Below are 14,425 nucleotides of genomic sequence, written 5' to 3' on the forward strand. Positions count from 1 at the left end.
AGGTGGGAGGAAAGCAAACGGAGTGGCCGGCCGGGACAGGAGAGTCCCGCTGGGCAGGACCCCCGGCGCGCCCCTCCCCAGCTTAGGAGCTGGCGAATGAACCCCGTCCGAGCGGGCGAGAGCCCCGGCCCCGCAGACCCAGGAAAGGATACGAAAATGAAGTCGTCCAGGTACCGCTTCTTGAGGTTCTCCACGATGGCGTCTTCTGAGATCTTGGAAAGGAGGACCATGTCGTCCACGCCGCTGTGCTTGACATTGTGGCTTTGCCAGTGATAGCGATAATGGCCCTTGCTCCCCTGCGCGAGGAGAAGACAGAGGGACCAAGTTAGTAATTCAGGAGGGCAGCGGCGGGTCACGCCCGGCATCCTTTCCCCACAACTTGTGTATTGACACGGAAAGACGGGCCCGAGAATGGGGATCTGAGAGAGGGGGAAAACAGCATTACCAGTAACAATTGTACAAGGAAAAGAAAGAGCAACTGCATTGTTTAACATAAAATCGTGAAATAAACAAATGCTGCAAGATAAATTGAGAGCTGAAAGGGACCTGAGAAGTCCTGTAGTCCAACTATCTGCTCAGCTCAGAGCTCCTCAGAACGTCTTTTTGAGGTGATCATCCAGCCTCTTCGAAGGCCTCCAGCAAGGGAGACCTCACTCCTGAACTTGCTCTAACCCGATGGTTCTAGTCTGGGCCGAGAGAGAACAAGTCTACTCGTTCTTCCAGATATTTGAAGCCTGCTCTTCTATCTCCCCTCCATCTCTTCTGTAAGCTAAACATACCCAGACCCCGCGTAGGGCTTGGTTTCCAGACCTCTCGCCATCCTCCGTGAGCCCTCCCCTGAACAAACAACATAAATCGTTGGATAGTCCTTCAAATACCACCCAGGTTTCTGAGAAATAAAAGTGACAAGGGACTGGTGGACAAGGAAGGTACGTGAGCTAAATGACCGGCTTGATTTTGCCTTCTCCTGACCGAGGGCCCCAAGCGGGAGAAGGCGTCGTAGCCAGCCAAGACAGAAGGGCTTCTGGTGCAGATGCCTACAGAGAGGAACCCTTCCACGTGTCAAGAAGCATTTTGAACTGGGAGTGGAAACCAACTGGAAGAGATCAGATTTTGTTAGAACATGGTTCTGTCTAAAGAAACACACATTTGATGATGGGGAAAGCATTAAAAAGTCGTTTTAGATTGTTCCAAACTATCAGGCCTTTTAAAAAAAATAAATTTAAAATGTATATGATGCTGGTATGTTTAACTTTCCCATGATTTCTGACAGACAGTGACAAGGATGCTTATGTCTTGTATAAGCAACAAAAACATACAATTCCTTATAATTATTTGCTACTTTTCATTGCCAAGCAACGGATTTTATCAGAAACTTTTTCAAGCAATGCTATGGACCAGATCTTATCATGCCATCTATCCATTAAGATAGTGTCTAGTGATTTCCATTGTTTAGCAGTAATTAATTTGGCTAAAAGTAGAAATCTGACGAGTTTTTTACTTTGCAGTTTTTCATTTGGACAACCAGACATATGTAATGAACCTAACTTTGGAGAAAACTCAACCTTCCATATTAGTTAAATATGAAAACGTTCTTCCCAAAATCTAAAGTGTATCAGATTCCCATCAAAGATGACTGTTCCCTTCAGTTTGCCAACAATTCACTGAATGTTTTCAAGAAATATGTGAGATTCTCATTGGCGTCTGATGCCACCCGTGTAAGAGCTAAAGATGTACTTCCTACCTGGAGGCCAATAAGAGTTCCCCCTGCTTCCAGAGAGGCTGCCAGGTATTCTCCTCTAAGGGTTTTCCTAAATCTAGATCCCAAGCAGGTTAGATTCACCAAAATCTATTTAAAAATAAGGCTGATATATTTTTAAAATTAAATTCAAAATATACTTTCAAAATTAGATGTCTGTTCCCCATCTCCATCATTGTTTAATGTCCTAATACAGAACTGAATTGATCTGATACCATAAAAGCCACAATACTTCATGTTCAAATTGTGCAGCTTATTCTAGATTGGAAACTTGACTTTTATAAAATTCCTTTGCTCTGCAAATGCCTTTGTTCCCCATGATTTCAATTGTATGATTCTGTCTTGATTCGTATCAATAGAACTGAGGAAAAGATGCCTGTGGAAGTCTGATTTTTTTTCCTCCACATTCAACAGAATAATTTCCACCTCAACCCATTATTTTGTTGGACCATTATGAAAGGAATAATTCCTAGCTCAGCTGCTTGGTAGTACATTAAACCACATATGGCCCATCCTTCTTTGTTTTGAGGTAAGTAATTTTTTTTATTCTATTGTACATGGATTTAAAGCAAAATAATAAAATGTATTTTTGCCAATTAGTAAGGATTCAGACTAGAAAATACTGCCTTTTTAAGATATTTCTGGCAATTTAACTGTAAATCAATATTATTGACTACGGAATCAGTGCAACAATCTCTGTTTCCTTAATTATTTTTTTTCAAAGAAAAGAATGTACTGTAAAAGATTCCTCTGATAATATGGCAAAGCAATGAAAGAAGTAACAAGAGGGAAATGTTTTAGAGGAGTATAATTAAAAAGGAAAGCTCATATTTATCAGACAAGTATTCAAAGGTTTGTAAACAGCTAGAATTGAAGAGAAAAGAATTAGATATGCTAAAGATCAACAAAATTTCAACACAGCTTCAACATTCAAAGAAAACATGTTTGATAATAAGATTATTATATTTTTAGCATAAAAGTTAAAAAAAATAGGGATAAGGAATTTATAAAATCAATAGACGACCTTAAAAATCTGCTAACACTTGTCAACACCACATTTGCAGGATTCTTTGAAGAATTATGTACATCTAAAAATCCAGCATCCCTTAAGAATTATTTGATAAACTAGAATTACAAGATATTCAATACCAAGATTCATCATTTACCAAATCAGAATTAACAGCAGTCTTCCAGAATTTAAAAAAAAAGGGGGGGGGGAATCTCCTGGCCCAGATGCTTTTACCAGTGAATTCTATAAAGAATTCAAGGGTATTTTAATTCCAGAATTTCTACAAATATGTAATTTATTACATCAAAGTGAGAAACTTCCTGCTTCATGGCCAAAAATCTAAAATTACAGTTAAAGCTAGGGGAAAAAAGCCATGGAGAAGGTTATTTCATATAGAGCTGTTTCAAAGGCAGATTATAAATTATACTCCAAATTATTGGCTAAACATCTCAAATCAGTGGCAGGTAGAATTATACATTCTGATCAGGCTGGAATTATTCCGCCAGGCCTTTAATCGTTGGACAATAAAGATCTCTGCAGCAGAGCAAGTCGGAAGCCCCAAAGTGCTGAGAATAGAAAACAGGTTAACAGAACTTCCTTCCCAATATAAAAGCAGCCAAAAAAGGAATTAACTCAGTGTGATGATTTCCTAACCAAAAGAGGCATCATTCCAACATGAAAACAGTGCTCCAGAAGATGTTTCCTGGACAAAGGTGGGTGAGACTAAACAAGGGAGCAGAAGAGCGAACAGGAAGAGCTCCCGGCCACATGCCTCAAAAAAGCTCGACAGCATTGTGTAAGAGCATAAAAATAGAACCTAACACACTATCCAGTTGTGGCACTCCAGATGTTCCTTTTTAGGACAATTGATGACCTAAACTGGGGACAGGAGGGCAGGAAGTAGCTTGGTCTCAGAACAAAGCAGAAGAGAGAAAATGAGGGAAGGAATGCCTCTGCCAGCCACAGGCACCGCTATAGGAGAAAAGACTCCAGCCCCTGCCTCCCATGGAGAAATGCTCCTTTGCAAGCTGGAACTGCAAAGGATCAAGAACTTGAGTTCTGTGATCTCTGGCCATAACTAGGATAAAGGTTTCCTACCTCATTGTTGAGGCCAAGTAACTTACAGGATCAGCGTGTCAGGTTATCATTACTCATTGCTATTGTGAATCAGCTACTGACAATGTTTTGCATAGGGTGAAACTTAATTTAATGGACATAATTATGTTTTTGCATTCATTTCCTTCCTTATAATGTTCTGTTGTTTGACTGACACTCACAAAACAAGCAGATCTGGCTATGCCTTTCCAGATGAGAAGCAGATGCTCTACGTAATGTGCAAACCTTTAGTGGCCACAAGCGTCCCATCCCATCTTAAACCAGCTTCGGCAGCTTCGGAGAGAAGCTTTTGCTTAGGCATTTTTGAAAAGGCTTGAACCGCAAGCATGTCCAGGGAGAGAATGGCCAGTCATTCATTCCCAGAGAGGAAAACCTAACCCAGCAGGCTGGGGGAAGGCTACCACGTGGCTGCTGGCCACCAGAGCCAACCTGTCACCTCCGGAGATACTGGAGACCGCAAAATCCAGGGCAAGGCCGAGGGACAGGAAAGGGCCTCCACTGCACTGAACACTTCAAAGCTTGGTTCGGTGGAGCACGGGAAGCCACAACTGGAGCCACAAAAACCAAAGGTTAAGAGAGGACCCAATTGCGCAGGCTGACTGAAGCCCAAGACCACCTCTGCCCGCCCACCCGCCCATCCATCCATCCATCCATCCATCCATCCACAGATCTGTTTGAGATGGATTCAGTCCTTCAGCTTGCGTTTCCACACATTCAGGGCCTGCCATCCACGACATACCCGCCATAGTCCCAGGCTATGGAAAAACCCTTCACTGGACTGTACTGAGGAAAAATACAGGTTCCCAGAAAAGCTTCTGTGCGTTCCAAAGAATTCCCCAAAGAGGCCAAAATAAGCAGATACTCCTCAAAGTGCGTCAGCAATAATCGGCCCTTAAAATCACCCAGACAAAAGCTATTCATATTTTTATTGTGAAAAAAAGTTTGCTTCGAGGAGGAAACATTCCACAGATGTTTTGCCGGTGCCTTGGAAAATGGGCAACTGTTCTCCCTGAACTGTTTGGTAAGGAATGCCCCCTCTTGTCAGGCAGCCCAGTGGATACACCCGGTGAGTCCCTGGGAATTATTACAGCAGACCCTCCTTACAGCCCCCTTGCAACACCCTCCATCAGCTGGTAGGGTGGACTCACGTGGGGGCCCACCAATTGCTTTAAGGAGCGACCACGTCTCTTTCGCTTGCTCAGGACACGACAAGGAGGGCCTGTGAGCCCCGGCAGCTCTTCTGTGTTGGTTTTGGCACATTCAAGGAACTTTTTCATACTCCAGCGAAAGGAGAAGGGGCTCTCGCCCCTCTGTAGAAGTGGGGACTTTATTCTCTCTCGATCTCGCCCCACCCGTCCCCATCTGCAAGGCAGAGAGACACTTTCCAGCTTCTCTTGCCGAGCACTTGCAGCACTTCCAGTTACCAAAAGAGTATTTAAAGAACTTGCTGCCCCCACGCCTTTCTGCATAAACACGCTGCTGGTTTAAACACAGAACAGCTGCTGTACGGACCCCCCACCCCAAGGCAGCAGCATCCCAAAATGGTCTGTGGAGTTTCTGATCGATCGTCCACCTCAGGGACGCATCCTTTGGTTGGTATCTGTCAGCTGAGAGAGCGCCTGTACCTCTCAGACTGGAACGCCCCAAACCAGCTGCAAAACTCATAAAGGAGTTCTTTTGCCCAACAGTTTCACGGATTTGGAGAACCAAGCTCGGGGGGGGGGACGGGACGTGTTTCTTCCAGCAATTGAGCATGGTCTAGGGGGCCTTGAAATCTCAGACAGAAGGCAGGCTCAAAGGATTACTTTTCTGCTGCAGCAGGTCTTCCCTGCCCACCGGCTCAGCGGGGGGGAGGGGGGGTATTCTCTGTCCAGCCATGGAGCCGTGGTAGCCCTTGACAGGGCGGGTCAGCTTGGTGCAAGCAAGAGCCCAGCCCTTCCCTGCCCCCTCCAAACCTGGGCAGCTGGCTAGGGAGGGGGGCCGGGCCCTGGGAGCTCTCCTGAGCAAGCCCTCCCCACAAGGGTAAAGGAACATGGCCACGCTTTGCGTCTCTCTTCCCATCGCCAGCCCTCCCAAGCTCGGCCCGGACAGCCATCCGCTCTGGCAGGCTGGCAGTTGGTAAATAGGGAGCAGGGATCATTTCCGTGGTTGGGCTCCAGAGATCTCCCTGACCGCAGAGTATCTGTAAGAAGAGTCGACCCAGAACACGGCAGACTGAAGAAGGCCTTAAAGCAAGCGGAAAGCTCTGCGTTCCCCCTCACCTGCCTCTCGTTCTGATGCACTTCACAGGCTCTGTATCAGCAAGGAAGGGAGCGAGCCGGGCACCGTTTGGCTCTCATTCAGCCAAACAGCCGTTTTGCCAGATGCGCCAACAGCAGCCTCCTCTCCTGAGCAGCTTTCTCTCAAGCTGCTAGAGATCCCCCGATAATACCTGTTTTTAGCAAGTTCCTTGAATGCTGGCTGCTGAGGGAGTGTGTCTGCGCCGGCCGCGCTACCCGTAGCTGAGCATGTCCCGTTCGTGCAGCCTTTGCGAGTCCAAGAGAAAAGGGCTTCGGTCGAGGGACGGGCCAGTCAGTTCCAGGAAAGCCGTTTTCCCTTGTGGCTAAGGACCGCTTCCTCATCCAAGCTAACCCAGCTAGAGAAAGACCAGTTGGATATTGATTTACCTGAAAAAAGGCCTAGTTTTATCTTGCTTTGCTATTAGGTAATAAACACGTGAAACTGTCTGTAAGCAGTGTAAGCAGATGAAAGACATCATAGAAGACAGTTGGAACATTTGCAGGGCATTAAACCTTCAGATGTTCAAAATCCCAACTCCAAAATTAAGGGCCAGCCCCTGCAAAGCAGTTTCTTGTATCCCCAACAGCTGCCTGATATCTTTGGGGGGGGGGTGCTGGAGGGCTCGTTTGCTTACTGACAGCTTGAGCTAAGACTTATGTCCAGCTTTTCTGTTGGAGAAAGACTGCAGCCAGCCACCCCTCTAGAAACCAAGCCAAACCACAATATGGTGGTTACACTTGACCGGGCATCCCTGCTTCTTCCTCTCATTGTGCCATGTAGTGTTCGCTGCTCAGTTCCTGCTCTATTTCAAAAAGGGGTTGCAAGGATAAAATGGGGACGCCCCGCCCCGCCCCACCCCACAGCAATGGAGCCAGAGCATCCAAATGCAAAAATAGCAGAGGCAGTGCGTTAAAAAAAATCCTTTAAAAGGCCCTCGGGCCATTCAGTGCTGAAGGAGATTTGCCCGGGTGTCCCTCCCAGGGCCAAATGCTCCACCCACCCCCACAGGTGCCGGGGCTGCCTACTCCCGGCTTGCCTTGAAAACAGGATGGCCGCGTCCCGCAGAGAGCAAAGCAGCTGCATGGGAGGGGCATTGCAGGGAAACAGGTGGTGGTGGGGGAGGCGGAGATGGCCTCCCTCCCTTCTTGCAAGGCAGGAGGGTTCCCTTCCTGGGCTCGACCCGGCCCTTGGCAGGCTCCTCTTGAACAGCCCCAGCCCCAAACGCCTTCCCGTCTTTCCTCTTACTCTGAGGCCCACGAGCAGCACCAGGAGGAAGCAGGAAAGCTGTGCCAGCTTGCCAGGGTGCCTTTCCAAAGACAACAGCAGCATCTGGGATTGGTAGGTGTCTCCAGCTTTGGACCCACAGGATCGGGCCAAGTGCCCCCCACCCCGCCAATGCCAGCAGCAGTGGCAAGGTACCTGTGCCCATTGGAGGGCTGGGCCTTACCAGCAAGCAGAGCCCCTTGGTACGAGTGCCTTCAGGCAGAGAGAGTGCCACGAGGAACAGCCCGCCCTATGCAAAACTGCACACTTTGTCCGTCTTCCTTCTTCTCCCAAGGACAGAAGCCGTATGAAATGGCCTTCATCTCCCCAGAAATGCCCAGCCTTCTCCCTCACCACCCTGCACGTTTTGGCATCAGCTGTTGGGCCTAATTTTTCATGGTGAGTCTGTGCTTCCTGTGGGAGCTTTGCCCACGTGCACTCAAGCAGAGTTCCGCCATCATGAGGACTAGGCTCTTGCAATGAGAGCAAAAGTCGGTGCCCTGGGCCGCCCTCTGCCTTTCTTTCCTGCCCGAAGAGCTGATCTGTGGCCATAAAAACTCACCCTCCAAATAAAACAAAAGATCATTTCCTTTTTGACTCATAAGGCATTGCTCAGAGGTCCCTCAGCCAAGCCCTGTTGAAGCTGAAGGGCGTTGCTGCACCGTCCTCTCGCAGCCCCAGCAGGACGGCCACAGAACGCTTCTCCCCTCGCTAATAGGAAGTCAAGGGCACCCACTTAAAAGCCCATTTCAGACGGTTGCCGAGGGGCCACTCCTGGATCGCTTTGCCAGCATTCAAGGCACCGAGGGTTCTTAGTGAATTTAGACTTACACTGCCCTCTGAACGGGAGCTTGTGATTTTACATAAAATAACACTTTTGCGATTCCTTCCTTTGTGGTTTTGAATGTTGGAAAAACAAGAGAGAGCTGCCCAACCTGAAGCTTTTAGCAGGTTTTTAACTCTTCCTCTGAAATTGAAGCTTTTATCAGAGGGGCGTGACCGTCTCAGGCGGCACCGCGGGAAAGCTCTCTATTCCCCACAGAGTGGAAGCAATTCAGGGTCAGAGGTCTAGGGGAGGAGGGCAGGGTACTCAGATGTCTCTTTACCACTGCAACTGTCCCCTTGCCACAAAAGGAAGGATGAGCCAGAAGAAGAGAGAAGCGGACAGCCACATGGTGGCTGGTGGTTGCGCCCTCCACGGAGAGGCGAAAGGAAGCCCTCCTGGCTACGCAGAGCAGAACCACGGCCAGCTTCTGGAATCAGCAGAATTCTGGCCTGGGCAGTGGAGGCGCTTGCTGGCTTGGGCGCTTCCCACGACCAGAGGAGGGGCGCTCAGCTCCCAGACCGAGAGAGGCCTGCCAGAAGGGCCCTGGGCTGGCAGGCAGAAGGCTCCTCTGCCACCAGAGCTGCTTGCGTGAGGCTGGCGGGCCAGAGGCCCGAGGGCTCTGCACCTGCAGGAGGAGGAGCTTCAGGTAGGGTAGGGCTTTTGTTCCACACGGCGCACACAAAGCCATCAAGCAGGGTGGTTTCCTCAGCCAGGCCCGAGAGCCGCTTGGCTCTTGCCAGCGGCATTAATGAGAGCCATCTCCCCCACCAGAGGTTTGGGCGCGTCCCTCCAGCCACAGTCCAAAGGAGGAAGTCGCTAATGGGCTTCTGGCCTGGGACCTCCTCTGGCCCTGCCTTCCCTGTGACTTTCGGTTCCCGTGGATCCCAACCCCGGGTTCCACCCAGCCGAATCCAGCCGGGAGAAGGCGATATCAAGGATGCCCTCTGCACCTGTTAGGCACACCTCAGAATTGCTGGCTAGAGGGTACTGGGGCAGAAGTCTCTGCCTTCAAACGCTGGGTAGACCTGTCATGTAGCCAATGGCGCAGGTGCACGTGCCATTGTGCAATGGGTGTTTCCAGCCCAAAGCCGCCCCGTTCTCTCTTCCCAGGTGGAAAGCCCAGAAAAGAAAGCCGCCTTGTCTGGCAGTGGTGAAAGGCCACCTGTGGAGCTGGGCCACAGAAGGTGAGACCTGCCCCTTTCTTGTTCCAAGCACGCCCCGGCTGCAAACTCGGGCAGCTTTGCACCTCTGCGCTGAGCCAGGCACACGCGAGGGAAAGGCTCGCGCTCCATGGCTCCGAACTCGCCTTCTGCTCTGACTTTCAGCTCAACAGAAACCTGTCTGCGCATGGTCCGTGACAGCCGCCCAGACAAATGCTTCACGAGCTTCCTTTCCCTGCCAGAAGTCAGCCCCCACAGCCACAGAGGGGCCTCCCACCTCACTGGCCAGCCGCTCCCGGACCTCCCCTCCAACGTGGGGCTGGAACCCCATGCCCCCGGAGCAAGGCACCCTGCTATGGAGACCCTCTTCTCCCTGCCCTTCACCCCCTTTAAGCAGTTCTCTCACGGAACAAACTCAGCCTCCTCCCCTCCCGGTCGGGGACAGGCCGGCCCATCAGCGCTCCGCGGCGTAACAGCTCTGCAGGGGAAAGCTGCGTGTTAAAAAAAATAAATGCCACGCGACTGGGTTTCTTGGCCTTCGGCCTTGCTGCCCATCAACTCCCATCACCTTTTTCAAAAATAAGCATTACCGATATTCAGCCTGGATGGATCCTGTTTCAAGGCACACGTGTATTCTCATCCCAGCCCTTACAACAGCCCTGCGGGGCATATCCCCCAGGTGGATGCTGGGATAGCAAATAGCCTTTGCCAGTCTGGCACCCTTGAGAAGCCATGGACTACAACTCCCATGGCCCTTGGTTCCACGGATCCAGATGCCCCTCTCTGACAATCCGGTTGTTTGATCGCAGAAATCATCCGAAAAGGGGTTTGGCTCCACACAAGACGCTAACAGATTTCACGGAGGATGAAGCTGAACCGCAGGTGAATCCCTTGAGGATCCAGACCTCCCCTCTCCCTTAGTGGCTGCAAAACGAGACTGCTATTCGTTGTACCCAAGGAAGGCTAGGCTTGTTCTGTGGTGAACTCCCCCCAACTTGGCCCGCTTTCTATACATGCATTTAAGAGCGGGTCTCGGCACCGGAGGAAGCACCCTGCCACACAGCAGGCTATTTTTCCAAGGAAAACTAGCTCCTGAAGCTCAACCGCATTTTTTTTTCAAATGTTTAAACTGAATCTCGGATTTTATTTTACGTTTTGCATGCTTGTTAGCCGGCCAGAAGCAAAGAGGGTTAACGAGCAACAGAAGCCAGAAAACTGAGTCTGAAGGAAAAACTGAATCATAAATCAGTTCTTCTGAGAAGCAAACCTTCCCATTGAGTCTGAGCTGCCTCCACAATACGGGTCTCGATGTATTTCTCTTGGTGTGCCAAAAAAAAAAAAAAACGGTGGGAGGGGGGACAAGCAAGCCGTACTGGGGAGAAACAAAACGGATGAAGGAGTTTGGAATTCTGTCCCCTTTCATAGGATCACAGAGGTGGAAGGAACTCGGAGATGCGCCTTCCACGAAGAAAAGTATGGACGCTCAGCAAGGTGACGACTCTGTAGAGCTTAAGGTGGCCTGTATGTTCTTCACAACCGTCTTGTGAGGTAGGTCAGTAAGAACAAGTGACTCCTCAAAGCCACCTGTTGGTGTTGATGACAAAGGCCCACTGCGAGGGGTTAGTTTCTCTCTGCTAGAACTAAATGTGTGTGGGGGGGGTGCGGTTGTGCCTTTGAATATTGTCAACCATCTGGTGTCGAGGGAGAAGGTCTGAAGGAGTCGTACTCAGGTTGGCACAAAAGCACAAACACCAGCGGGCTGATGGGTGGCGTCAGTTGCAAGCCTGGCAGAAATGCTGAAGCCGCCCAGCTGGCTGGCTCCAGACCCACGGAACATCGCTACGAACCATCAGGGCTGCAAAGTTAGTCCCGGGCAGCAGAGGGAAAACCCATTTGCAGGTCAGCTTCGGTCTTCGGAGGCAAGGAGGAAGGAAGATGGCCAAGGCCTGTTCCAAGGCAGCTGTCATAGCCAGTGTGCCCAAATGCATAAGGTCACAGACAGGAGCAAATCCCTACAGCCCACAATAAATGCAACTAACGCCTTGTTGCCCCGTACAATAGCTGCCCCAAAACGGTCTCAAAACAGCCGGGATGGCCACGCTACTTTTCTCCTCCATCTCACCGCCCAGGAACCCTGTGAGCAGAGGGCAGGCCAGCGAAAGCCACAGCCGGGGCCCACAATCTCCGGCCTGCTGGTTTTCTAACCCACGCATCCTCCCTCCCGTGCGGTGGCCTATGCCCGAAGACGTCCTGGCCATTAGGGCCAAAGGATGCATGACAAATTGCTGCCGTGCTGGGACTCGCCCGCAAGTCACGTGGGCTCACTGTTTTATCAACATCTTCTTGGAGCTGGTCCAGCCTAGCAAATGGTGCAAAATGGTGCACCTGGAAGGGGGGCAGGCAGTGAGATTCGCCCTCGCTAAGGCCAACTCTGGCGCTCAGTCCCAGGCGGCAGCACGTTCCCTTTGTGCTCCGGGGCGGGGGACAAGAACGGACAGATGGAAACTTACAGGGGAGATCCAAACTTGAAATACTGTAAGGAGGAATTTCCTGACTGAGAGGGCTGTTGAGCAGGGGAACCGCCTGTCTCTGGGAACTGAGGACTCCACTGGAGTTTTTCAAGCCAAGGTTGGACAGCCGTTGTCCTGGGGATTCCTGCTGGGCAGGGGTTGGACTAGGAGGCCTCAAGGTCTTTTCAGCCCTAGGATTCTGCCTCCTTGATCGCCACTAAGGCTTTCACTGCACCCAAATCCAGCAAAGCCAGACTACAGATCTGCCTTTCGCACTGTAGCGTTCTGGGGTCTACGAGGCCAGGGTTCAGCTGGCACCGTGAGCGAGCAAGCCGTCTCTAGCTTCCTGTGCTGAGATATGGGCAGCTGAGTCTGCAAGACCCTCTCAGGCTCAGACTTCCTACCGCAGTCAGAGAAGATGATGGCCAGGGGCTTTGCTCCAGCCAATTTCTGCCAGCAAGAAACTAGGTTAAAGAAACACATTAGCGTAGGGCATCTGTAAGCTTGGTGGCAAGCCAGTTTTTTTTTTTTTCCGAGCTAGAACATCCTGTAAAATCGGATCCAATATAAAAACTATCTGCCTGCTCTCCGGAGGTCCTCCCCTGCCCCAGAGCCTCCATCTGAAGGGGGAGGTGGCTCCAAGGAGCAGCAGAAACACCACAGCTTCCATCAAAATAAATAAGGCAATGCCCACCACAGATCAGAAGAAGCGCACCTGAAAGGCAGCATTAGCGGGTCCTGAAAGAGGCACTGGAGAATCTGGAGGATCGTTCAGAATTGCGAGAGACACAGCTCTGCAGTGCTCAGCCACAGCGCTTTCATGCACTGCAGCCATAAACCTGCCTTGGATTTTCCAGGGCCCAGAACAGCGGAGACAGCAGGGTCTTGCCTTGTCACATTAGCCGCAGTTAGACTGCTCTAAAGCTCCCTGTGGCTTAGGGGAGTCCTGTGCTTCGAGTGCGGAGAGCGCACACAGTACCAAAGCCCTGTTCAGTCGCAGCAAAACAGCCACGCAAGGACAAGGGCAGCCCCTCCAAGGAATCCTCTTGCCGGACCTCAGCGCCGGGTTTCCTGTACCCACCAGTCAGAGACGGGGACCACCTGCACTTCCGGGAGGCAGAAAGGGAGTTCTGAATACTGCCCTGGAGGCAGGACCCAAGGCAGGAAGGGCAGTGGTACCAGAGCCATCTCTGGCACCTCCGTAATCAGGAACGTCTGGGACCCTTGCTGGATGAGACGGGTCCTGCATCGGACACCCTACGCACGACAGACCTCTCGGAGCCAAGCATCAGGACAGTGGCAGGGAACTCCAGGGCCCCAAGACACCACCAAGAGCATCTTCTGCATCCAGGGACTGCACATTCTGGCTCAACCTGCCCCCCTGAAATATTCCCCAGTTCCTCCTGGCCCAACAGGAGCCTCGCCCCCCCACCCCACCCCACCGCGGCTTGCTTGGCTGCTGGGTAGGGTTAGGGTTGCAGCACCAACCCAAGGGCAGCCCAGCACGCACAGGGCCCTGGACTCTGGCAGCCGCGAGGCAGCCCCTGGCAGCACAGAGGCGGGGTGCAAGCGGGCAAAAAACACAGCCTTTGGATCCCTGCATCCAGCCGCTCTCGAGGCTACCAACCCCTTGTGTACTTCAAACGTCCCAAGAATCCTCGCAAAGCGGAGCCAACCGACTCAACAGGACAGCTGCCAAATTGGGGCGGTCTGTCAAACTCAACCGGCGTCACCCCCAAGCCAAACTGTACCCACCTCTTCTTCCCTGCTTGGCCCCCACTGGGACTCAAAGGGGGCGGAAGGGCAGCCCAGGGCCTCAATCCGTGGGACTGTGCAGGCTCGCCACCAAGGGCAGGCAGAGAGCATGGTGACGTCCGTGTCGCAGGGCTGCTGCAGCGCCAAGAGCCAAGATGCAGCCGGAGGCTTTATGAGGACAGCCCCAGTCCCACAGGTGTCCAGCGTCACCTGACCACCTCCCAGCCCGCGGGCCCAGGGAGGACTGGGGCAGCCCAAGGGCAGGGGCCGAGCGGGGCTCAGTCAGGGAACCTCTTTCTCTCTCGCCTGCTTTCACCTCTTAGCCCGGCACTGGTCTCCGCCACTCAGCAAAGGAAAGCCGTGGACTTGTCAAAGCATGGAGCAGCCACAGCCAGAGGAATCCTGCCAGCGTGCTCAGCAGCAGATTTCCGCTTGCTGTCTTGAGCATGCAGACAGGCAGCCCCTGTTCCTCCCCCAGGGTTTTCAGCCAGCCCCCAGCTCCCCGACCCACCACGAGGCACTCAAGCAATCCGCAGGCAGTTCTGGAGGGGGGTCAGCTTTATGCACAGCTGCCAGCTCAGACGGGGGGGGGGGGGGATGGCACATTCCTAGCACCCAGACTCTCAGGAGAGGTGGCTTCTCTTGCAAACCCCCATGATACCAGGAGAAATCAAAGCTTCAGGTTGCAAGAAATGCACAAAGTGATGCTGCCAAGTTGAACATTCAAGGAAAAGTTGCAGCCAGGCC

General features: G+C 51.6%; 2 protein-coding genes across 4 annotated transcripts in view; one reads left to right on the forward strand and one right to left on the reverse strand.

The window, feature by feature from the left end:
* MYO1E (myosin IE) overlaps nucleotides 1-14,425 on the reverse strand; it is a 49,070-nt gene that overhangs the window by 32,667 nt on the left and 1,978 nt on the right. Inside the window, exons 1-2 of one of the 3 annotated variants that reach the window (XM_025164208.2) lie at nucleotides 6,146-6,689; nucleotides 153-296 (exon numbers count right to left, since the gene is read on the reverse strand). In XM_025164208.2, the coding sequence (XP_025019976.2) occupies nucleotides 153-230 (78 nt within the window). In that variant the 5' untranslated portion in view covers nucleotides 231-296; nucleotides 6,146-6,689. Of the gene's footprint in view, nucleotides 1-152; nucleotides 1,685-6,145; nucleotides 6,690-14,425 lie in introns of those variants that run through there. The other 2 variants (XM_088148235.1, XM_015887433.3) reach the window with 2 other exon arrangements.
* The window catches only part of FAM81A (family with sequence similarity 81 member A), a 38,973-nt gene that overhangs the window by 9,512 nt on the left and 15,036 nt on the right, over nucleotides 1-14,425 (forward strand). The window contains exons 3-4 of the mRNA XM_088148259.1: nucleotides 2,174-2,288; nucleotides 10,839-10,961. The gene's annotated coding sequence lies outside the window, so the exon portion shown is untranslated. The remainder of the gene's footprint in view (nucleotides 1-2,173; nucleotides 2,289-10,838; nucleotides 10,962-14,425) is intronic.

Source organism: Python bivittatus, unplaced genomic scaffold, assembly GCF_059951505.1.
Source record: "Python bivittatus isolate LINGU-HERP-01145 unplaced genomic scaffold, Pbiv_v1 ctg000530_np1212, whole genome shotgun sequence".
NCBI lineage: Eukaryota > Metazoa > Chordata > Lepidosauria > Squamata > Pythonidae > Python > Python bivittatus.